General features: G+C 29.7%; 1 protein-coding gene across 1 annotated transcript; it reads right to left on the bottom strand.

The window, feature by feature from the left end:
* Positions 1–425: 425 nt before the first annotated feature.
* Positions 426–24,230, bottom strand: LOC136086504 (uncharacterized). The gene is made up of 4 exons (XM_065808784.1): positions 24,124–24,230; positions 23,894–23,994; positions 21,487–21,573; positions 426–606 (listed from the first exon to the last, which is right to left on the bottom strand). The coding sequence occupies exons 1-4, from the start codon at positions 24,167–24,169 to the stop codon at positions 478–480; spliced, it is 363 nt and encodes a 120-aa protein (XP_065664856.1). The 5' UTR covers positions 24,170–24,230; the 3' UTR covers positions 426–477.
* Between the last annotated feature and the right edge of the window lie 722 nt (positions 24,231–24,952).

Genomic DNA, 24,952 nt, shown 5'->3' with positions numbered 1-24,952 from the left:
GATTTACATCTGCTTTACATAAGTACCTCGGTCGAGTGATCGAGGCAAGATGACTTTGCGTTTTTTGTCTCTAACTTTATAAACTATCAACTTCACTATTTAAAATAATACAAAATAATAACGCGCCATGAAAAAATATCCCTAAAAAAATATACCCAAAGAACTTTTAGAAATAACCCTAACCGTAACATAATTTTTTTTAACATACAAGATATATATATATATATATATATATATATATATATATATATATATATATATATATATATATATATATATACAGTTTCGTTTCCACCCATATTTCTTTGTTAAGTTTTTATGTTAAATATTGTCTTGCTCCATTCACTACTTTGCGCCGTTTTCTCTATTTTGACTTTGTTAATTATATTAGATATTAGATTAAAAACAAAAGAAAAACAAAATACTTTATTAGGTTAATTACACGCAATTTATGTTATTTTAATTTATGAGAGGAAATTACATTTTTTTATTACTGGTCTCCAAAGTCTCAACAAATAAATTGTTTTTAGGTGAAGATATAAAAGAATTATTTTTCATTTTTCTTTCCTTGGAAACGGTAGTAACGTCATCGGAGTTCATTGATATCTAAAGTAAAAATTTATAATCTATTTGAAGTTTACTTCTTTATATAAAATTATTCTTTTGATAAAAAATGATTTTTTTTGTTTGTTTTAAATTGGTAAATTTTTGCTCCAGCCAGAGAATGAGGTACTTCTGACCTTTATCCTTTCTTAAACCTTTTTTTAAAATGCCTTAAGATACTTTTGAAAATATGAAAAACAACTTTGAGCTTACACGAGAAACCCTTTTGATGGGGAAATGAACAAAAATCAGAATCCAAAAAAGCAATAGTTTGAATCCAATAATCCAGACGTTTAGGAAATAATTACACTATAAAAAAGTCCTCAACAATTTCAAAACTATTCAAAAACATTTCTTTTTAAAAAAATAGTCAGAAAAAATAAAATAGATTTTTTTTGTTTTCAGGCTCCCTACATTAAGTTATATAAAGCTTCAAAGTTAAAAATAATTTACCATTGAACAAGAAAAAAGATAATCAATGAGACTTTTAAATAAAGAAACATTGAAATAAAAATTAGGCTTTTAAGAAAAGTCTTTGCATTCTTATCAAAATTGAATACTAATGTAACAAGTGGTTGTGGGCGGGTGTTGCATATAAACAAAATATGGAAAATTTTTGCCTCAAATTGACAAAAAAGATTCTTTAGATGTGAAACAAAAACAAGATTGAATAGATTTAAAACTCTATTGTTTTTCATGCTTCTAATCATAAATTTCAAAAACGGTTATACTATATAACATCATTTTCAACATGATGCAAGCTTGAAACTGCAATGCTCTTCTCATTATCTAGTCAGCAAAATCGACTAACTCTTCGTCCTTTTAGAAAAGTTTTACTCTGCAACAGAGTAAAACTTTTCTAAAAGGACGAAGAGTTTTTTTTTAATACATCTCTTTATTTCAATAATTTATTTGAGTTTTTATTATAAAACCTTTTTTCAAGGCAAAAATAATCAAACTGATTTAGATTTAAGAGAAATATAGATGTATTTTTGCAGAAGATGCTTATATATAGTGGGGTCTTTACAATTAAGAAGACCAACAAAAAAATCGTAATTAAATATTGTGCTACTAATTTAAGTTAAGTTTCAGAAATATCCTGCAAAAAAAAACATTTAATAAAACACATCTTTGTAAAAATATAAGTTCCAAACTTGAAAAACAGAACCATTGTTTTAAATCTAATAAACTATTGTTCAACAATTAAATTATTTGAGATACTTATTGATGAAAAGGTCTCCCTGAAAGCGCGGGTAAAAATTTTAAATACTAATATACTCTACAAAGCAAGTTATACTTTTCCATAAAAATTTAAAGCTTTTTTATTTCTTATTCAAGCCAAGCATTTAAACAAATAAAATTGAATTGCTGATTAGGAAACAATGACGGCGTGACGTAGTTAACTAGCTCTCGAACATTGTGAATATCTTACCTTTATGTCAAAGAAAATATTTGAGTATAAAAATATTTTATTATAAATACTTTATTATAGTTTATTATTAATGATTCCTAGTATTCAGATATAAGATTTAGAATAAACATGTATTTTATAAAAATCTAAATATCCGATAATTTTTATAGAGGAAAAAAGGTGTGATGCACAGCGTGGTAAATAACCCTAAATTCTTTATACACTGCTAAATCTAACGTTTCAGGCTTTCCCTTAAAAAATATATAGTAGTTCGTCAATTACCGATGTGTTTTGAAGAACTATTGGTAGACCAAAATAAAAAGAAAATTTCTAGAAAACCATTATAAGCGCTCTAAAAAAGAAAAACCCCAATGTTATTTCGTGAGCGCTTTTTTAGTGTACAGCTAAGATACATACTTTTTATAGCAAATGACTTAGGATACATTTGTTATTATCAGAAGCAATATCTTTTTTATTTTTATCAGACGCAATATCTCTGCTTTGTTGTATATTTTAAGTTAAATATTTCTGCTATTATTTTATTTGACTATCAAACAAACTTTTTCTTTTTTATAGTTTTTTTAATGATAGTTTGATTAAAACTTCAGCCAATCAAAATTAATCGGAACAATCGGTAAATGGACATGTATTTTTAGCTCAATGATACACAGAAAGCTATAAGTGTGACCAATGTGGTTATGTATTAAATTTGTAAAGTTTATCAAAACAAAAGCTATTTGAATTGAATAATTTAAATATATAGGCAGAACTGAAGAGAAAACATATTTGCTCAGTCAGACCTATGTACAAATGCTAAGCGAGTTTTCGGACAGTCATTTTCACAATTACAATATGTCATTTTTTTTAGAGGTTCTCATTGCATTACATTTTTTTTCAATGAAAAGTATTCGTAATGGTATTGATGTTAATAAATTACAGTTAATATATATGAAACATTGGAATCCATTTAAAAAATAAATAATTAAACCGCAAAGAAATTAAGCGCCAAATCAATAAACGCTTTAGTAGATGTAAAAAGGGGATTTGAACTCACTCAGGACACCTTTCTGGGAGCCTCTTTTAAAACCCTTTATAAAAACTTTTTTACACCTTTTTTTGAAAAGAAAAACTTTTAGCACCTGTAATTAAAACATGTACAGAAAACTTTTTCCTCCATGGTTAAGTACTATCAAGAAACCATTTCATAGAGGGAAGAAAATCGATAAATATGTTATCAAAAAATTAGAATTAATAGGTAACATTACGGAACTGTCCTTGCTTAAACTGAACAACAGCTTTCACGAAGAGGAATACGACCGGTACTTACAGTATAACTGTAAGTACCGGATCAACTGATCCGGTACTTACAGTTATATATATATATATATATATATATATATATATATATATATATATATATATATATATATATATATATATATATATATATATATATATATATATATATATATGTATATATATATATATATATATATATATATATATATATATATATATATATATATATATATATATATATATATATATGTATATATATATATATATATATATATATATATATATACATATATATATATATATATATATATATATATATATATATATATATATATATATATATATATATATATATATATATATATATATGTATATATATACTTGGAGTCCACACCATGTGTTTTCAAATTTTTGACTATTTCCTGATGAATGCTGATGGCTTGTAAATCTGAAATCTATTGATAAAAATTGAAGGGTGTCTGAGTAAGAGGTGTCACAGCTTGAAAACCATTTTCGCATTTAACATATTTGTTTCATTGCTTAAGTTGACGGATAAAACAAGAAAGACAGCAGTACATTTCTTTGAAGAAGTGGTACGGCACTATTTCATTTGAATAAGGCCTGTTAAGTAGTCCATTTTTTAGGATATCAACATTTGTAATATTCATTACAGCGTTAGGCTTTTAAGGCCATTGATTAAAATTATTTGACTGAGGGCTGATTACGAGAGTGAACTTGAGACTTTTGCACAAAGAGTTTACATTGAAAAGCCATGAGGTTTGAGTTGTGTTGCGCTGGACAAGACGGTGGCAAATTATTCTTTAAAAGGAAAGTTCAAAGAGGCTTAGAGGCTTACGTTAAAAGTTCAAAATTGAGGGAAGTGCAGTACTTAAACCCATTAAGAGCTGGTCCTCGTTTGTGAGCAAGTAAAATGGCATCAATGGGCCCCGTAGTGCTACCTGTTAAAGATCCTGATCTTAAGTTCTACGAATAAAATGTTGGGGGAGAATCCTTAAAAAGTATCGACTGGTTCCTTAAATAAAAAAAAACAAAAAAATGAGCTCCTCAAAACTAAAATTCACCCAACTGATTTGTGTTAAATGCCAGACTAGCTGACTAAATTCGTCAAAAAACCGACTATATCTTGAAAATCACCTTCTTAATTTTCCAAGTCGTTCCTCTCCCCTTCTCTTTCTCCCCATCCCACCCCACACACACCCTAAAATTGCTTCTGTTTAACTGTTATAATTTGCCTATTACCTCTGGGCCCATGTCTTTTAATAAAGTTGCGGACGTATATAAATATCATACCGGAAATAAAAAGTATACATGTAAAGGTTGTAAGCGGAGATACTGTTAAAGTTACTGATAAAGTGAGACAATTTAAGCAATAATAAATTACACTTTAAAGTTTAGCAAAGCCAGATTTAGAACAAGTTATAGTGATATTTATAATGATACTATATTTGGTGACAATCATGCTGTAGATATTTATTTCAAAACGAACTTGGTGATACACCTAAAAAATTTACTTTGACATGGCGGAATGGCACGCAATGGTCGCAACCACCAAAATTAACAGTCATGGATTTTAATGCTTTAGGTATAACTTTTCTTGGAAATAAACCGGTTATAACGGCAAAATCAATGAACGCTTTTGAAGCGTTAAAAAGTTTATTTAAAAATATTTTTAAAAATGTGGGTGGTCAAAAAGTTACACCAATAAATTCAAACAATGTTGTTTAAAACTTGCACACTATTGGCATCAAATTGAAAAAAAATACAGCGGAAAAAACATCTCTTAAAGAAAAATAGGTTGATGCAGAAGGAAAAAATAATTTAGCGTTAGATAAGATAAGACAACTTAAATAGGTTGTGAAATACCTTTATGAACAGCATTCTTCGAGGTTAACTGAGCTTAACGAGTTTTTCAATGATTATAATAGGGAAAGGTTTTATTACTGCACTACGGTGCACTACGGTGGATTGATAAAAAAGTATTGGAGGTTTTCCCATATAAAGGAATTTTTATATGGTAGTTATGTAAAAAGGGAGCTCAAGTTATTATGTGGTTAGCTGATAAAGTATGGAGTATTATTATTGTTGCTGCTGTACTATTAGTTTTAGTTATAAAACGTTATGAACAAAGGGGACAAAATGTTAGATATAGGAAATAATAAAATGCTAAATAATAAAATGGTTGCTATTGTTATTACTATATGTGGTGGATAGAATAAAACTGACCATTTTAAGATTGATATAAAAAAAGAACCAGGCAAGTGCAATGATTATCTTGTTTTAGTAAACATACTTGTAGCTGGAAACCCTAATGAGGCTTATCTTGGTGGTAGCAAATACTATTACCCAACTCCAGAGTTTAATTTAAACTTTAAGTATAAAGTTTTATTATTAACGATAGACAATGTTAAACAGAATAATAATCAATTTATTTCTACAAATGGTATATCACGTTGTTCGATAACAATTATTGACTTAGAAACTCTAATAATATATGTTAACGCGAGTTTTTCATTTCGTGCTAGGTAGTATTTTTATTACTATTTATATCAAGATGTAACGCATCCAGCTCGTGGGTTTGCAGCTATATCAAATAGCATACAAGCTGACACTATTTGCATTTTGTCAGCTCAGCTAGCTGTTAGATTGTCTACTTTTGGTACAAGTTCATCAGCTATAGAAGTCCAAAACAAGTTTTCTAACGCTCTTGAAAAATATATTTAACGCTCAAAAATATTAGCAATGATATTAACCGGTGTCAATTTATTCTTTCTAGCGCAAGTTCAACACTTAATTTTAGTTTTGCTCCTAGTTTATACCTTCATCCATAGGATTTATCATTAAAGACCCTACAGTAGAATATAATAATAAACTTTTCCAGGATTTTAGATTTTGCTTTAAGTACTTTATTCATTTTTATTTATAAACTCTTAGTTTTTTTTCCAAATTCTTAGCAATGCATAATAATAATCAAGACTAGAAGAAGATAATACTGATCATTCACTTATTTTTTCAAAAATTATCATAAATTCATAGTTAAATTAAAAGTTCTAACAATGTTGTAAGAAATTTGAAATTTATTTCACTTAAAGTTTGATCAGGCTTAAACAATCTCCACAAAACTTTTTTTGCTTCCCAAATAACATACGAGTTCATTCCATCAAATTCGGGTGAACCTACAAAAAGTATTTTATTTAGTGACCCTTTAAATGTCACATTATCTGCATTAACTTGTTGACATACTGTAAAAAGTTGCATTGCTTATTGTGGTGATGGTGATTTTGATCTGAGTCAAGTAAATATAGGATCTGCTAGCTTGTATATTATATCCGTTTAACCCATGAATCGGTTATCTGTCAAGTGAAGAATGTGAGTTTTACGAAACATTTTTATTTATAATCTCATGGTTTACTTCCAATTGATTACTGTTAACTACTTGCTCAGGATTGTTTATTATTTGCTCAGGTTTTTTATACATTGTTTAGTAGTCCAATACGGGCGGGGCAAAGTCAACATGAGTAGCAGTTGATATCACAACAGTAAGTTATGTTATCAACTGGTACTCGTGTTGATGTTGCACCTCTTTTGCTATGGATCTTGCACCTAAACTGCTGCTCATTTTGAGGTGCAAGACCCATACCAAATCTATGGTAAAACTCACCAGCTAAAACACATATAGCTTGCTAAAGCACTGGGTTGTTATCAAAATCAGCTCTTAAACCTTTATGATCTCAAATTAGAAAAAATCTTTTTACAAGCTTTGTATAAGTTATTATCGCCATGTTTGAAACTCCTTTACGCATGCTTTGACCAATTTGCATAAAGTGAAACTATTTCATCATCTGTCATATTATTAAACTCTTTGTGAGTCAGCCTTCTTCCGAGTAGTTTTAAACTGTTTTCTCCTAAAACGCAAGGTGCTAGCCTTGATCTATACAAACCAACAATGCTATCCTCTGTTTATGGCTCAATTGCGGTTTCATTTCCTTATCACCTACAAACTCTTTAAAAAATGACTCCATTATACATTTTTTAGTAAATTTTAAATTTTTTTTTTCCAAATAAGTATGAAAACTACGCATAGTGTAAGAATGCTAAGAAACTAAATTTATTGTTGTCAGAATCATAATAACTCAACTATGTCGAATCATTGAAATTGAATTTATTATTGTCAGAATTATAGTAAATCAGCTCTTTCATGCACGTGAGAACGCAGGTGTATTGAGGCAGCGGCGTAAGGTTTAGAATAAAGATATTTTTTAATTCTTCCACTTGGGTATCACTTATAAGTTGACCGTTTTCTTCTATAATCATTTTAAAGTTAGAACGTTCCTTTAGCGGCAATATGCCGACAAAACAAAGCTGGTCTCGAACAACCTGGGGTATCTCTGTATACCTTTGAGCAAAAAACCACAACATGTAATTTACATACCTGCCTGATATGGCGAGCTTTGCTAGCTGTGACTTCCGCGAATCCATTTCATTTTCACAAATACAGTCGCTAACAACGAAAATGCACTCGTATTCCTCCATTTCTTTGTTGACAATTTTTAGAGTACATTGAAAGCCCCATCTGTTGATCCAAAATGGTGATATGATATGGAACCTTTGGTTGTAAACGATTGTCTCATTACTTTTACAAGTTTCGATTGTAGTCAATAGTTGAGCATATTAAAAGTACTAAAGGTTGGTCTTTTTTCTAGAAGGTGAAGCACAAGCTCTGTTTTACCCAGGGCCGTCCCGAGGAGGGAGGGGTGTAGGGGTGTCTAGCCCCCTATGAATTTTATTAGTCGGCAAATTAGACACTGGAGTCGGCAAAATTGGATATTTAGTTGACAGTCGGCAAATGTTGGCCAACCTTTTTTTTTTAAGAAAAGTTAGTCTTAAAAATTTTTTTTTTGAATTAGTCGGCAAAAAACAGATACGTTTCCCCACCCCCTCCCCCATTAAAATTTCTCTGGAACGGTTTGGTTTTACCAGAATTTGTTCCCCCTACTATTAATCGGTGCCCTTCAATTTTTTGTGCCGTCACATTAAAAAAAAAATGTTGTATATTATACATTTGTTAAAATGCAAAATTCAAGTCCACCTCCAGCACATGTTCCTAAAATCAACCAATATATGCAATTTGCCAAGATGGTTAGAAAGAATAAATTTAGTTATGCTCGCCAGTTTTGCCTTGATAACATTGCAGCAGAAAAGTTGTTAGAAAGCAATGACTTCTTCAAACTGAGTAGTGGCATTACAATTGCTCAATACCAAGCTCTCATAAAATCTTGGAATGATATATAACTCCTATTTAGAGTAATAAGTTTACATAATAATGTCTAACCCGACAGGTATAATTGGACCAACAGTGCCAACAAGAAACAACTAATAAAAATCTAGGAACAACAGCTATCACAGTTCCTGCTACAGTAAGTGATAATCCAGGTTCTTTTAAAAAACAGGTTGCAGAGCATTGTTATAGAAGCTGGAACTATCGCAGCCGCCGTTATCTTTGAAAAGTTTAAGATTGCAAAATGGACTGAGCTCGATTTCGAAATGTGTGATATTGGAATGTTTTTTGCTTTTCTCGTTTTCGGAGAAGCTGTCAGACAAAAGATTATAAATGGATACCTGTAAATATGATGAAAAATCTTTAAAAACAAAAAATTGAACAATGTTTTTTATATTTATGTACAAAATGGTATAGAAATTTTTGGAGTTATAGCTAACGCAGTTGCATTCACTGGTTCTGGAGTATTAGCTCAGTGTCTATTAGGAGATAAAACTACAATTGCTGAAAAAGGTCAAAGACGTAATGAATCTGTTGAGAAACTTCAAAAAGCAAAAGCTGATTTGAATCAAAAACGAGTTGATACTATTGATAAAATTAACGCTTGACTCGCAGCTGAAGGACAAGCAAGAACTCAGCTTAATGGCTACGTTAAAGTAAGTCGTTTTTATAAAAAATTGATTGCTGAAAAAGGTCTAACCAATAATGATAAACTTATAAAAACAATCTTTTTAGCCTCGGCCCTCGAGAAGATATATGCCGATTCGCCAATTGAAAAGGTAACCTTGAAACTGTTACAATGATGCCAAGTGAAAACCTACCAATGCAAAATAAAAGCTTTCTTATCGAAGCCATAAGATATGAGCATCTCGGTATTGTTAAATATTTATATGAAAATTATTCTTTTAATTAAAAATTTGACGCAAGATAGCAGATTGAAGCTTTTCAAAGAGCTGTATATGTTAACATCCTTGAAATAGTAAGATTTCTCACAAATAAAAAATGCGAGTGGGATTCTACAGTCATTGCTTGAGCTGTAAGAAAAAAACAAAATGAAATTGTCTCATAGTTTTATAGCGTTGACCACCTATGGGACCGACACACCCGCCTTGCAATAAAAGATGGAGTCCATGTTGACAATAACAAAAGGGATGATGAATGCGGCTGTTCTAAAGTTTACGCCTGCGTCTCTGATGCAGTTGATCAAGGTAACTTTTCAGTTGCAGAATATCTTATTGAACACAGGTGCACCTGCGGATAAAGATGGATTACATTGATGCTATGGAAGTTGTGGAAAAAAATGATGTGAGCTCTATAAGACATTTAAGGCAGTTCAGATTGTAAAAAGAAATGCGTGGTATAATTTTTAAGAGCTGTCATTTAACAAATTTTAGCTCCCGACCTGGATCTAACCATTTCTTCGTCAGTTGATTTTTTATGTTTGAAAATTTAATTGATTCGCATGCATGATAAATAAGTTCTAAATCTTCAGAACTCAATTTCATTAACTGCTTTATAATATCATCAGCGGTTAATTTTCATCAGTCATGTTTTCCTCATATTCATTTTGTTTTCTCTCAGCAATAACATTCTTATATTTATCAATTAAGTTAGAATATAAAACAGCTTCTAAAACTTCTTCAGGTGCTTGAATTAAAACTCTTCAAAACTCAATTACAGATGTAATTACATGATTACATACTGTAAAGTAATTTATTTTTGTAATAATTTGTAAGAGTTTTTGTATTTTTCTAATTCAGCTGTTCATATAAAATCTTTTCTTTTTTCTTCATCGTGTAAATAAATGCCTGGTAATGTTTCAATATGTTTTACGGCTCGTCTGCTTATTTTGTAATGATCATGTAATCTTATTGTTGGATAATTAGGATTAGGCATATTTAGAACAAGTTCCATTGTTTTTGCATTACACGATCAAGAATGTTTTTGTATCTATCTCAGTATCTTACATAAAGTTGTCTTCCATCTTCAAGAGTGCTGATATACTCATCAAATTCAGTACTTCTTTTTTAATTTTTCTCAATTGTGCTTCCATTATTTTATTTTACTATAAAAAATTTTTTATCTATTTAAAAAATATCGCACTAACACATAATAGAAAAGGAGCGTTCAAAGTTTAACGATAACCCTCAAGGTTATTGGAAAGGGATTGCCGCTATTAAAAAGTTTGCACCAGCTGCAAAAGTTACTAAAAAAGACGCTGGCTAATTGCTTAAAAAACAAGCAATATGGCAAATTTATCTCACCCCCACCTACTTATGTACCAAATGTAAAAATAAATGAAAGTAAATCTAAAAATGTTTTTCATGCTGATTTGCTCAATTTACCTCATGATAGAGTTGGTCGGTATACTTATAAATTTAATGATTGCTGATGTAGCTAGCCGCTACAAAGATGCTGAACTTCTCACGAGTTTTAGCAGCGAGCTGCAGCTAAAAATCATCTCGAATAATCAATTATTGAAAGGTACAATCACACGTTCCCTGAAAAATCTTTTGGTCGCCAGTATGCACAGGAATTGTTAATGTCTTCTAAAAGATCAGTTGAATGGGTTAAATTTTTACCTGCAGTAGTTAAATTAGTTAATAACAGTGTGACTCGCTTGCTACCCTTTAAATTGCATTACCTACATAACAAAAGCTACCCTTTAAATTGCATTAACTAATTAATGCAATTAAAATGGTAAAAACAACGCCATCAAAGCCTGCTAACAGAGAAATAGGTTTAAAAGAAATTTTATTACCCTCAACCACAGAAGTGCGTTATATATGCATTAGGTGAGCTTGAGGGGAAAAAAAAAAGAGCAATTAATCATATATGGTCTTTAACAATCCATTCTATTGATTCAGTTGTTCGACAAAAAGGAGAACCTGCACTTTATTGCCTTGCTGGTGGGCCTAATAAAAACTTTGTTTGTGAAGTGCTGCAATTGTTACCACCAGATACAAAATTCTTAATAAAAAAATCCTATCCTGAGTCTGCTTCAATTCAATCTGATCGTTTAAGCATTGTTTATAGGACAATGCTTATGTTCTTTCTTAACAAAAATTTTGCAAACTCCTTTTGCTTTCATTTTGTTAATTACTTTAGCTTCTAGAAGAAATTACAATTTAGGTTGTAAACCAACAAATTCATAAATAAAGCAGCCATTATATTTTCCGAAGACCTTTTTATTAGTCTCGTTATAGCATGGATGATTTTTAGGATAGTCGCTAAAGTCATAACAATTTATATTTTAATTCAGTCTGTACTTCAAACAATAAACTATCAGTATCAGTGTAAAGTAGTAGAGCTTTTTGGTTATATTTTGCTTTAATCTGATTGTACCCGAACTCATACATGAGGTGTTTGCTTAGGTCTAAGACAGTCTGTCCAACATATATCGGCCGATTCAACTTTAATATAGCTTTCGTGCTGTGAATAGCAGCAAAATTATCATCAAATATTTTATGTGATAGATAAGCTGGGTCAGCAATAAGTTTTCTTTGCGGAATAAGTTTTGCTTCTGCGGACAAGATCAACGTGTATTCGCTTCTTCATATTTTCCGTAGTTTTGCCAAATACTGCATTAATCATAAGTTTGAAGAAATCCTTTTCAAAATCTGAATTATTCTTAGCTCTTAAATTAGTATTCATCTGAATATAGGGAGCCATCCATTGTTCTTGACTAGTCTTGATAACTCTGTAGATTTTGATGACTCGCACCCCAAGTGATTGGTATAGCTTCAGATTTCGATAATGCACAATATACTTTTCTTTGTTTCATAAGTTAGCTACGAGCTTTTTACATTCGGAAAATTTTCCTTCAAGTTTTTCAACCATTTTTTGCTGGTATGCGTTAAGCCATTCTTCCTAGACCATTAATATTTCTGGAGCATAAGGCTAACTGTTGTATCTTGTAGTTCCTCAGTGTACTTAATATCAACCTCTATAAAGTTACAAGGGTTATTATAGCTTTATAGAGGTTATATACTATAAAGCCTTCTAAAGTATTATCAGGAGTTCCAAGGACTTCATTGATTGATGGCTCACACCATTTGAAACCCTGGCCTGGTGGTGGCTGTATCATTGCTCAACCATAAAAATTATTTGCATCTAAGTATGATGTATAACTTTTGAGTTTGCTTTCGTCATCATCTAGACAGTCCGCATTGTTTGCCTTTACAAAGTGTTTACTCACCATTGAGATACCACCGCGGAGTCCCTTTTTAATAAAGTTTTGCATGTTGGTATCAGTAAGCAATTCAAGCTGAACTCTAGCTTTCTTTAGCAAAGCATCCTATGACACCTTAGGAGTGCTAAAGTAGTAAGCTGGATCAAAAACAAAAAGAGTCATACTATTAATTCTCGATTTTTCAAATACGTCAGCTAACAGTTTTACATTAGTCTTACAATAAATATTGTGGTTATTACCAACAGTTTTACAACTAAAAGCATTTCACGCGTGTTGATAGCCCTCAATAAAAATTCCACTCCTAGTTAGTTTACTGTAAAAAGCTTCTTGAGCTTTATCAGTCATTTCCATGTCATCAAATTTTCTAAAAACCTCGTTAATTCTTTCCAACTCAGTTTGAAGGCTAGCTAAGAATTGTTCCAAGTAATTGCTTCTCAATCGTTCAAGTAGAGCTTTTATTTGAATCATTAAAAGCAACTTCTACAGGTAGGGGAGATGGGGGCGCATTGATCGCCGGGGCAGTATGATCTTTTGGCTTTTACTCGTTCATTTTTGCCTTACTAGAAGTGAGGTTGCAATTTAATTAACCATTATACTTCCCTAATTGATTATTCGTAATATTTTTTCATAAGGTTATCAGCGTCAAAAAAAAATAAAGAAAATATTATTTTTCGTCATAAAAAGTGATTTTTTTAAATCGTACTATAATTCAAATATATTTTTATTTAGATGTCTGTATGGGTTAACAACAATTTTATTTTAAATTTGCAAGTGTTAGGTGTATAATATAATATATAATTTTTATTTGGCTGCAATTTATACAGTAGATATTGCTATCAATATGTTACCTATACCTATTGGGGTACATTGATCTTTGACTATGCGGGGCCCATTGATCGGAGGATCAAAGTGCCCCATAGAAGACGAAGTGCCCCATGTTTTTGTTTATAAGCAATACAGTTAAACGAATGGAATTGTATTTATAATTTAAAAAAAAACTATATATAAACAAACAATAGCTTTTAGCATTTCATTTTTTAAATCTACTTATGTTATAAGCTAGTAATAATAATACTATTATTTTATAATATCAAAAGAATAATATTTAACATAATAATTAAAAAATATTTAACATAATATTATTATGTTAAATATTAGCATTTATTAAAAACATATGTTTTTATTGATATATTTTTTTACAGATCTTAAAATGGTTAGAAATAGAATTAAAAAAACAAATAAAGTTGCTATACCAAGTGAAACAATGAAAGTAGCTGTTAATAAAGTTTTAGAAGGAACACAACTGAATGTTGTAGCACGTCAGTTTAACATAGATAGAATGACTTTAAAAAGATATTGTTGTAAAAAGAGGCTTAATCCAAATGAAGCTTTCAAGCCTAACTACAACAATAGACAAGTTTTTACAGCAGAAGATGAAAAAAGTTTATCAAGTTATTTACTAATTGCATCAAAAATGAACTATGGCCTTTCAACTAGGTCAACGCGATTATTGGCATATGAATTTGCTTTAAAAAATAATAAGATATGCCCATCATCATGGATCAAAAATAAAACTGCAGGCATTGATTGGTTGCAAGGTTTTATGAAAAGACAACCAGAGTTGTCTCTACGAACACCTGAAGCAACGAGCTTCGCTCGATCAACAGCTTTTAACAAACACACTGTAAGAGAGTTTTTTCAAAATCTTAAAACGGTAAGAAATCGATATAAATATAATCCTAACTGTATATATAATGTTGATGAAACTGGTTTAACAACCGTTCAAAAGCCGGTAAAGGTTTTAGCTGGTAGAGGAAGCAAACAAGTTGGAAGAATCACATCTGCAGAACGAGGAATATTGGTAACTGCATGTTGTGCCTCTAATGCTATTGGAAATTCCATTCCTCCATTATTTATTTTTCCTAGGGTAAAGTTTCATGATTACATGATTAAGGAAGGACCTCCTGGATGTGTGGGATTTGCAAATCCTTCTGGTTGGATGAACTCAGAAATTTTCATAGAATGGATTAAACATTCTGTTAAATATTCAAACTGTTCTCAGGAATCTCCAGTTTTGTTACTTCTCGACAGTCATGAAAGTCATATTTCTGTTAAAGGCTTGGAGCTTGCAATTCAACACGGAATTACAATGATAAGTTTTCCTCCCCATTGCAGCCATAAATTGCAGCCATTAGATAGAACTGTTTTTGGACCATTGAAAAGGTTTTACAATTCTGCATGTGATAATTGGATGGTTTCAAACCCAAGACCAATGACTATTTATGATATTGTTTCAATAGTTCGAGAACCGTATACAAAAGCTTTCTCACCATCTAATATACAGACAGGATTTAGAGTAGCTGGCATTGAGCCATTCAGTTCTGAAATTTTCAAAGATGACGAATATTTACCATCATCAGTTACAGATAGAGCTGCTCCAGATACAGTTACTATCACTCCTGTCAACAACATGGAATCTGAAATGATACCAGCACATGTTAATCACATAGAGTCTGAAATAACTATAGTAAATATTGAAACAAGTATTTTAAACAAAGTGTCAACAAGTGTTGCTTCTACAATCTCACCTGAGGTTTTAAAACCTTACCCAAAAGCATCTGCCAGAAAAAAAAATGTTAAAAGTAGGCAGTTAAAAACAAGGATCTTGACTGATACTCCTGTCAGAAATGAAATTCGTTTGTCAAAAGAAAAGAAAATTTTGAAGCAAACCAAAAATCAACAAAAAGTCTCCACAAAAGATAAGAAAGAAACTAAGAATTACTTGCTTAGGAATAAAAAACAATGTAAACCAAAAGCTGCTTCACAACTTGACTTTCACAAATGATGAAATATTCTTAATCAAAATATTGTACTTTTAACAAGTTTTGTAAACTTAAAAGTTGTATTCTTATTTCAGTCTTTATATTTCAGTTCTTATAAATTTCAAGTTGTTGTAAAGTTTTCAACGTATATAAAGCGGGTAGCTTATAGCTGCTGTGATTTATACATTTTTTAATTAAAAATTAGACTAATGGGTTTAACTGCTATATTTAAAAAATAATTAAAAAATTTAGATGTATTATATGTTATACAATATTACCCTTTGACGAAATTATTTACAAGATTTAGTTATAGAAGTGTTAAACGTTTAGATAATATTACGCATATAAGATCAATGTGCCCCAAGTCGGAGATCATAGTACCCCATAGTTTGGGGTACATTGATCTTTTGAGAGGGTTGTTTAAAAGTTAAAATTATTCATGTTTATCATTTTTTTAAATCAAAATATTTATATATTCCAAAAGCCAGATAGTTCTACATGTGTTTCGTAGTTAATAAGTTTTTACATCTCTTTCAGGTTCTGCGCAATTTTCAAAACACTGCTACGGCGATCAATGCGCCCTCATCTCCCCTACATTTAATGCTTCAAAGTCAGCATAAATAATGTACGGTACTTTTATATACTTGTGATAATTTGTAAACTTGCAAATAACATCTTTACCTTTCTCTGGACCACTTTGCGCTGAGCTTTTTCTCCAATTCTAAGGCAATCCTCACGATGAGCTTCCACTAAATCAGCGTTACTAAATATGTGAAGATGTTGATGGGATGGGTACTTTGCTGCCTTTTTCTTATTCATATTATAAAGCATTCCAGCAAGATTTTAATTCCTGACATAATGATAATTTTCATCATGAATAAGTAAAAGGTCTATTTCAATCTTATTTTTTTGGTTGCTGATGTAAATGGGATATAATCTCTTATTCCATGCAAAAACGTTAACTGAATGTGTTAGATTTTGTCGCTCAAACTTTTTAATTTCAGTAACTTTAACAGGGAATTCAATACCATCAAAATTTAGCTTTATTTTAAAGTATTGGATATACTTTAATGTATGTTCACTATTTTATTTAACTGGATATAGTGCGCAAAGGATAGCCCACTCAAAACATCAGTTATTCAGATTTTTTACATTTATAACATAATGCTTAGGGATGTAGCTTGGTGTTTTAATATAACTATTGCCTCGGAATGGATTACATTGTGCAAATCTAATGTGAAGTGATTTGCAGCGACTCAAGCGCCAACAAGAACCCTCGTTAATGAATTTTTCAAGTAGTTAGTTAATTTTCGTTGGAGCTGTTTTAACATCTCATTAATGTAATTTTTATTAGGATGTAATTTTTATTAGGATGTAATTTTTATTAATGTAATTTTTATTAGGATGTAATTTTTATTAGGATGTAATTTTTATTAATGTAAATTTTATTAGGATGTAATTTTTATTAATGTAATTTTTATTAAGATGTAATTTTTTTTTAAATAGCTGCTTTAGCAGCTATTTTTAATCTGGTTATCTTAATTCTAAATCATCGAATAGCGAATTTCTCAAATAGTCTTGAAATTCTTTTCAAGGAAGTTTTTGTATCAAATTTTAAAAAAGGTTGGGAAAAGGTTTTAGTTTTTGTAGTCTCGGATAAGGTATCATTTTTTCTGGTTTCGATGTAAGTTTAAAAAAATCTTTTATATTAGTTTGACGTTTCACAGGAATAAGTACTTTTTTTGATTGCTTCTTTACTGTTTGTAAAGTTGATGGTTCTATTCGTTCAACTGATTGCTCTCTAAACTGCTTAACAGCTAAATGGTAACCTCGCGATGAAATAATATTTTCATCTTAACTTTTGATCTGAGAGAGATTTTTCTGCTATGGGGTCTATTTTTCTTTATATATCTTGATGTTGTCTTTCAAATAGATTTTTGCTGTATTATTAGTATGATAACTATACAATTATCGTGTTAATTGAAAAAAGAATTTTTAACATAATAATTGATTTCCTTCCCTTAGAATGGCCGCTTGATAGTACTCCCCAGTAAAAAGCAGCGTAAATGTTTCAAATGAAATAGTAGCAAAATGTGCAACTTTTGATATGAGAAAACCCTTTGTCCTACGGAATCTATAGAATTAATGGAGATGAAAACTGCTTTTTTTGAGCAATTTCTTTTATCATAACTGAAAATAAAGATGAACATAAGCCAGTTAGAAACAAAGTTTTTAATCATATGTGTAACAAAATACAGGATGATATAACCAGAAATTTAAATATGCCAATTCGAACGCATATTTGTAAAATTAAAATGCTTGAAGATGCGACTTAAGCAACTGGTGTGGAGATAATTAAATGCGCTTCATTCATGTTGGTAGATATCCAAGTATACAGCAAATATGGAGTGAAAGCAAAAAGGATGATCTATCAATGTAGTTTAGGGCTTAATAAATTAAGTGGTTATTCTATAATTCCCCAGCAAACATTGTTTTAGTGGATTTGCAGTGGACCTATAAGACATTTTTTAGCAGTTTATTGGAGCTTTGCTCATCGGTAACTTAGTGGACCATTAGTGGCAGATGCTATAAATGGCAAGCTGATAATATTCCGAAATTTTAATGGTGGTTAATTAACGGCAAGCCACTTTTGGCGGCTGCTACTATTGGTCCAATTTGTAACCGATGGGCAAAATTACAGTGGTCCGCTAAAAATGCCTATATAGGCCCGCTGAAGTTCAGATATAGCATGTTTTCTGGGTCTAGACAACTCAACTGAAATCCACTTTAATGCATTAATTAACAGTTTAAAATCTAGAGCATTTACTTATGTATTTATTTCACGAACTTTAAATATTGTTGTTTAATTTCAAATATTCTATTGTTTTTTGCTCTATATTTACTGTATATATATGGATATATACCCCCCCCCCCCCCCCATAAATAAAGCACATCCTATTGTATCCTCGTCAATTCCCTAGGTCACAACTTCAAGCAATTTGTTATCACAAATTATCATTCATCTTAATAAATAAATCTTTATGCAATATTTAAATACCTAATAATTTTCTGGTGTATCTTGTTGTGCATACGGTTAGAAAATTATAGCAAAACTGACTTTTGTTCATCTTTATTGCAGGTTGATAAAATAGACTGGTTTGAAGAAGTAGTTTGTAGAGTTTATTTATATATGTTTATATATATTTGTTCTATGGAGTTTCAAACAAAGAGTTCGGTTAAAGCGTCCAACGGCGACAAAGTTTTTTTAATTATTTAATTGGTACAAAAATTTTAAATAATGTTCATGTTAAACGGAATCGCTTCTTTACTGCTTTTCAAAAAGCCACAGTCTTTAAAACGTTGAAAAATATGTCAAAATACAACCAAGTCGTAAAATACATTTTGCCGCAAAATACTTTATGCGAGTAAAAATCTCATTATGGGAGTAAAAATTTAATATAGGATCATTTCGGATAAAGCGAGCCATCGGAAAAAGCGAGCCGGTCGCCTAAATATTGCAATTTTACGAAATTAAATTATGCTTTCGATTTATAACAATTTATTTAATATTAGTTATTCATTTTAAAGTCTAATGAATATTTTAAAAACAGTTGCTAAGCAATTATTTTCGCGGTGGTATAATTATAATCATTCGAGTAGTAACAAAACGTTTTTTCGCATTAAGACCTTATATTTTGTTTAGCTTCAATTAAGAAAAGTGAGTATTTCATATTTGACACTATTTATAGTAAATATGATTGTAATATTAGTAATATGAGAAACTATTTCAAAAAATACAGTGTTGATATGTATTTGAGCGATGATAAAGTTTTTTAATCGAATTTTTAACCTGGCTCGGTTTTGCATAACTGTTAGATAAACCGAGCCAAGGGCATTCAGGTAAACCGAGCCATTGGCTTCTCAGCCCAATATGTTGTCAAATATTGAAAATTCTTGTTTGCCACTGCGATCGAGTATTGAACAGCCACCTGTACCTAATGCAGCTATGAATTTGCAGTTGATTTCTGTGACCGAATCCGTTGACATAATTAATCTGAATGAAATGCAATTGCCAGATATTTCAAATAGTTCTAGTGCTAAACTTGTTAATACAGCTAATAAAGATAATATTAATGCATCTAATTCTAATACTCGCCTAGATAAGCAGCATGAGCAACATGTCAATACTGATATTGCTGGTAGTACTTGTTTACCTACCACTGATGAAAATGCAATTGTGTCAATTGAACAAGCAGACCTCGATGTGTCTTTCGAAAACTTGATGCCAGTGCCACACAGAGATCGACCACAAAGCAGTCGGCCACGTAAGAAACCACCATCTTATGAATTGACATCAGAAGAAAATGTAGCATTTATTCAAGAAAGAACCAAACCAATAACAAAAAAAGCAGCTAAAGAGAAAGAGACCAGCAAAGAAAAGAAACAGAAGAAAACTGTTAAACTGAAGGTTATAAAGAAAAAGAAAGAATCCAAAAAAGAAAAGAAACAAAAAGAAGAGTACATTTGCAAATATTGTGGGTTTGCATATGATGAAGCAACTGATCCTCTCATTGATGATGAATGGATTGAGTGTGACGCGTGCCGTGATTGGTTACATGAGAGCTGTATCGAAATAACCGTGCGTCGACAACTTTGTGCTGATTGTGTTCAAACAACAACTAAGTAAATTAACTCTAGTTAAGACTTGATATTTTGCATTTTGTACTGCATCATTTATCTGCAGCTTTAGCAGTATTATTTTTATTAGACTAGTCGCTGACATTTTTATATCGCTTTTGTTCTTTAAATTTTTTGCATTGTATGCATTTGAGGTTAATGTTTGCAAACTTTTAATACCAGTTTACTATATCGTAGGTAATAAAGTTAATATTAATATAGTAAATATTATTTGTAATAATACTTCCAATTTTGTAAAATTTTGTCTGAAATAAAAGCTAAATGGCTCACTTTAGAATAATCATATAAGCTATTGGCTCGCTTTACCAAAATTGGTGGCTCACTTTATAAATTTGTTAATATAAAGCGAGCCTTTTCTATGTATCATATATAGTTTACTTGGCTCACTTTATATTAGTGTGGCTCACTTTACATTATATCATAGTTTAGGTATGTTATAGAGTTTTCTAGTACAAGAAGTATTAAGATATCTCACATAGTTATTAATACACACTGATTTTAGTTTTATTGGCTCGCTTTATCCGAAATGACCCTACGATTTTTACTGGAAATAAAAAAAACGCGGGAGTAAAAATCTCATTCTACACTCCACCTGTTTTAATTACGGGTGCCAAAAGTTTTTCTTAAATGTTTTAATAGCGGTAGTAAAAAAAGTTTTTTGACTCCATAAATAAGCCCAATGACAGGGTATCAAAAAAGGTTGTTAAAAAAGTTTTTAAAAGAGGCTCTCAGAGAGGTGTCTTGAGTAAGTTCTAACCCTCTTTTACACCTACTGCTTTACGTTTTAAAGATACAGATAATATTTGTCAAAAAGTAAAACTTTGGTACATGTTCGTCAATTGAGATGGTTTGCAAAAAAATTTAAATAATTAGAGCATTGGAGCAACAAAGTGAGAAGTCCACCATCAAATGTGAGAAGAATAAGTTACTGAGCTTTAAACTTATTACATTTCATAAACTAATTTAATATTTATTGAAAGGTTTTAAACTCCATCTAATAATGTTTTAGTGTTTGCATTTTATTTGTAGTCTATTTCTAGTTTTAATCTAATATTTATTATTTTTATATCTGATTTTAACTTATGTTTTAAATGTCTGCACACTTTTATTAGCTACAAAATATATAAAATAAGGCAAAAAAAAGCTAAAAGTTTAAAATACTTACTATGAATACAAACCCTACAAGATAAATAGATAGAATTACTCCAATAATAACGCTAACATCTTTGTTTGTAAAATTGATCTGTTTTTTCTTAAAAGAAAAAATGAAGTTACGATTTAGATTACAAACACGGAGCAACAACAACGAACAAAATATATACAATAACTAAAAAAATAACAATAATATTCAGTGTTTTTTATTATTTTAGTAAAATAATTCAATTGTCATTAGTTTGGCTATTAATTAAAATATTAAAAAGTTTTTTTTTAGTTTTTATGTTAGAAGACTACCGAATATTTTTATTGTCACTGGATTGGCAATAAAATTGATTGTTATTAGGCCTTCAATTCTAACAAATGACGCAGCTGTTTATTTTCAACCGGTGTAAACGTCCATCGCGATGTTTAAAGTTTGCTTCTAATTCATACTCTAAGATCAATTGTCATATATTCATACTCTAAGATAATTGTCATTTTTTATATATGTAATGATTTGATCAAAATAAATTAAATAAATATTACCAATTTTTTGAAAAATAAAAAATAAACTTTACATATTTTAGGGTAGAAATCACCCAGGAAAAAAAGTTCTATAGAATTTCTATAAACTTTTGAAACATATGGCCTATAGAAATTCTATAAAATTCTATAGAATTTTTATAGAAACTCTGTTAATTTCTATAAAAATTTCTATAGAAATTTTTTTTCTATAAAAAAAATTTTTGTAGCAATTTCTATAGAAATTAATAGACATGCTATAGAAATTCTACAGAGTTTCTATAGGCTATATGTTTCAAAAGTTTATAGAAATTCTATAGAACTTTTTTTCCTGGGCAGTAATAAAGTCAAATGTAGGGTTCCTTATACAGTATATTCTATTAGTGACAAGTACTTGTCACAAAGACTTATACATACTTAAATACTTAAATATTTTTTATCTTAACCTTTTTACTGCTGCTTGGCTTTAAAATATGCACCGGGAATATAATTATAGGATGTTTATATCATAAGTAAATGATTCCTGTTTTTCTGCAATCTTAATCTATTGATATTGTTTTATAGTGCCGTTCCAAATTTAGTAAAAATCAACCAAGTACTGTTGGATGTAATATTATCCCGGAAAAATTCAAGCACAATTATATTGAAAAGCATGAAAGAAAAATGCTGGTAACATAAACATTTTGCATTATACTTTTTTGATCCTATTTGTCAAAATTTTGCCTAAATATAATAAAATATACTCATTTATTAAAAAAATTAAAGAAAAGATTTTTTTTAACGTTTTTGAAACAATGTTCAATTTAAGCATTAAAGCAATGATGAGTACACAGAAAGTTAAGGCTTGAAAAATGGCTTTGGAATCATTTAATAAAATGTGACTGCGCTTTTGAGCAATGTGAAAAAACCAGAATTCAAACTCATTGTAACCAATAATATCTGAATAGCTTAAAAGACCACTGCACAACCATCATAATTCTTAAATTTTTCTTATTGTAGTATAAGTAAACAACATGGAAAAAGGTTTCATCATGATACAAAAAAGATGGAAAAATAATACCAAAGACTATGGAATGGCCATTTCACAGAGATCCATAAAATACATCTGATCAAATTAAAAGCTATACAAAATATATAACAGAAAAATCGAGAAATTAAAAAAAAAATAAACTAATTTTATAATAGTAGTATAATATTGCTATAAGCAGTGCTCGAAGTGGAGAAAAAAAAGTAACGGGATGGTATTCGGTAAATTAAAAATATCCCGCCTAATCATTGTTATATAAAGAGATTTATAAAAAGGTGTCAGAATGGTTTACACTTTATAAAAAGGTGACGGAATGGCATCCCGCCACATCCCGCCCCACTTCGAGCACTGACTATGAGTAAATATCGTTACGTAATTAAAAAAAAAAACATAAAATTACCACTGTTATTGTTCACTTAAATTACCATAGTAACTTACTATAACTTTTTAATTTTTATGTATTAAAATTTCTCTATTTTAAAGTATGCGATCAACTTTATATTGTGAGAGAACTAACGAACTCATAAAATTAATAATTATTAATTATGAAAATAATAAAATTAATAATTAAAAATAATTAATGCCATAGTTTCTGCTTTAAAGAAAAATGAATTTTTTGTTAGCCTCTAAAGTCATTAATTTTAATTATATACTTATATTACAAAATTTAACTTTAGAAAATTTCGATATTTAGAAGATTTCGATAAGGAGTGAAAATAAAAATGAAGAAAAAGGAAAAAAAAAGCTAACGAAAAACACAATCAAATGGATTCCAACAAAAACTGTCAAAATAATAACAAATCTTTATAACTTCTAAAGCAACAATTACTAAGGCAATAAATATAGCAAAAACGACAGACAACAAAATCGAAAACTGTTTATTAACCTGTGTTACAGTGGCATTACCAATATTGCAAATACAGAACTTTGATTGAGAGCCTTCCAAGAAACTGGAGACGTTATTTTGACTTAAAATGTTTGACGATACTAAATGAAATTAAAGTTTTTAGTACAGCATTATACATTTTCTTAACTTTATTAACTTAAAATTTCTCTCGTAACATAAGTTTAATCATATCATTAGCAACAATTTTAATCTAATAACAAAACACTGACCGAGTTTAATTAAAAAAAATCCGTAGGCTAAAGATCCGAAAAACATGTCTATTTATGATAACGTCAATCTATTTAGCAAAAGTTTTTAACATGTAAATAGACTTAAGCAATGTTTTGTTTGTAAATAGTTTAACTTGTTTTCTTAGTATGTCTGGTCTCTTTTTTTCGTTTGTTTATTGACTTTCTAAAAAATATCAAATAATTTCAAAAAATATTTTTTGTTTGTTCATTAAAAAGAAAAAAGAAAAAATAATTTTTTAAATTCTTATTTTTAATTTTTGCTTCAAAAAGTTTTTCATTTGTATACACAGCTAAAGAAAAAAACTTGAGGAATGCATTAATTTTTTTAGAGCAAACATACTAACCTACAAGAAAAAAAAATGTGATTCATTTCTTCCCCTTTTCTTTTTTAAAAACATATTTATTTAATGTGTTGACATTCACTTTTTGTATGCTTTATCTGCATAACTGGTTTAATAGCTGGCGTTTAAAAAGTTTTCCATCGAAAGATGTTGGCTTGAGAGTTTTAAAAATATATTTTTGTGTTGGTAAATATTACGATAGGTTTCACAAGCTAATTCTAAAAATATTAGACACTATTAAAAGATTTAATTCTTTAATAAAAGCACAAAAATTTTAATAAGTTTATTTCATTTCTATCTCATTTAAAAACTATTACATTTTTTAAAGACCTGCTGGAGTTTTTTTTTTGTTTTCAGGCATATAATAATATTAACTACTTCAAATTGTTAGTTTAACTTTGCTATTTTGGCAGCAAAGTCTATTTTCAGTACATCCAAAAAAAAATCAAAAAGTTTTTTTATTTTAA

Source organism: Hydra vulgaris, chromosome 10 (assembly GCF_038396675.1).
Source record: "Hydra vulgaris chromosome 10, alternate assembly HydraT2T_AEP".
Classification (NCBI taxonomy): Eukaryota; Metazoa; Cnidaria; class Hydrozoa; order Anthoathecata; family Hydridae; genus Hydra; species Hydra vulgaris.
The sequence above is the reverse complement of the archived record's forward strand: the minus strand, read 5'-3'. Positions and strand labels throughout refer to the sequence as shown.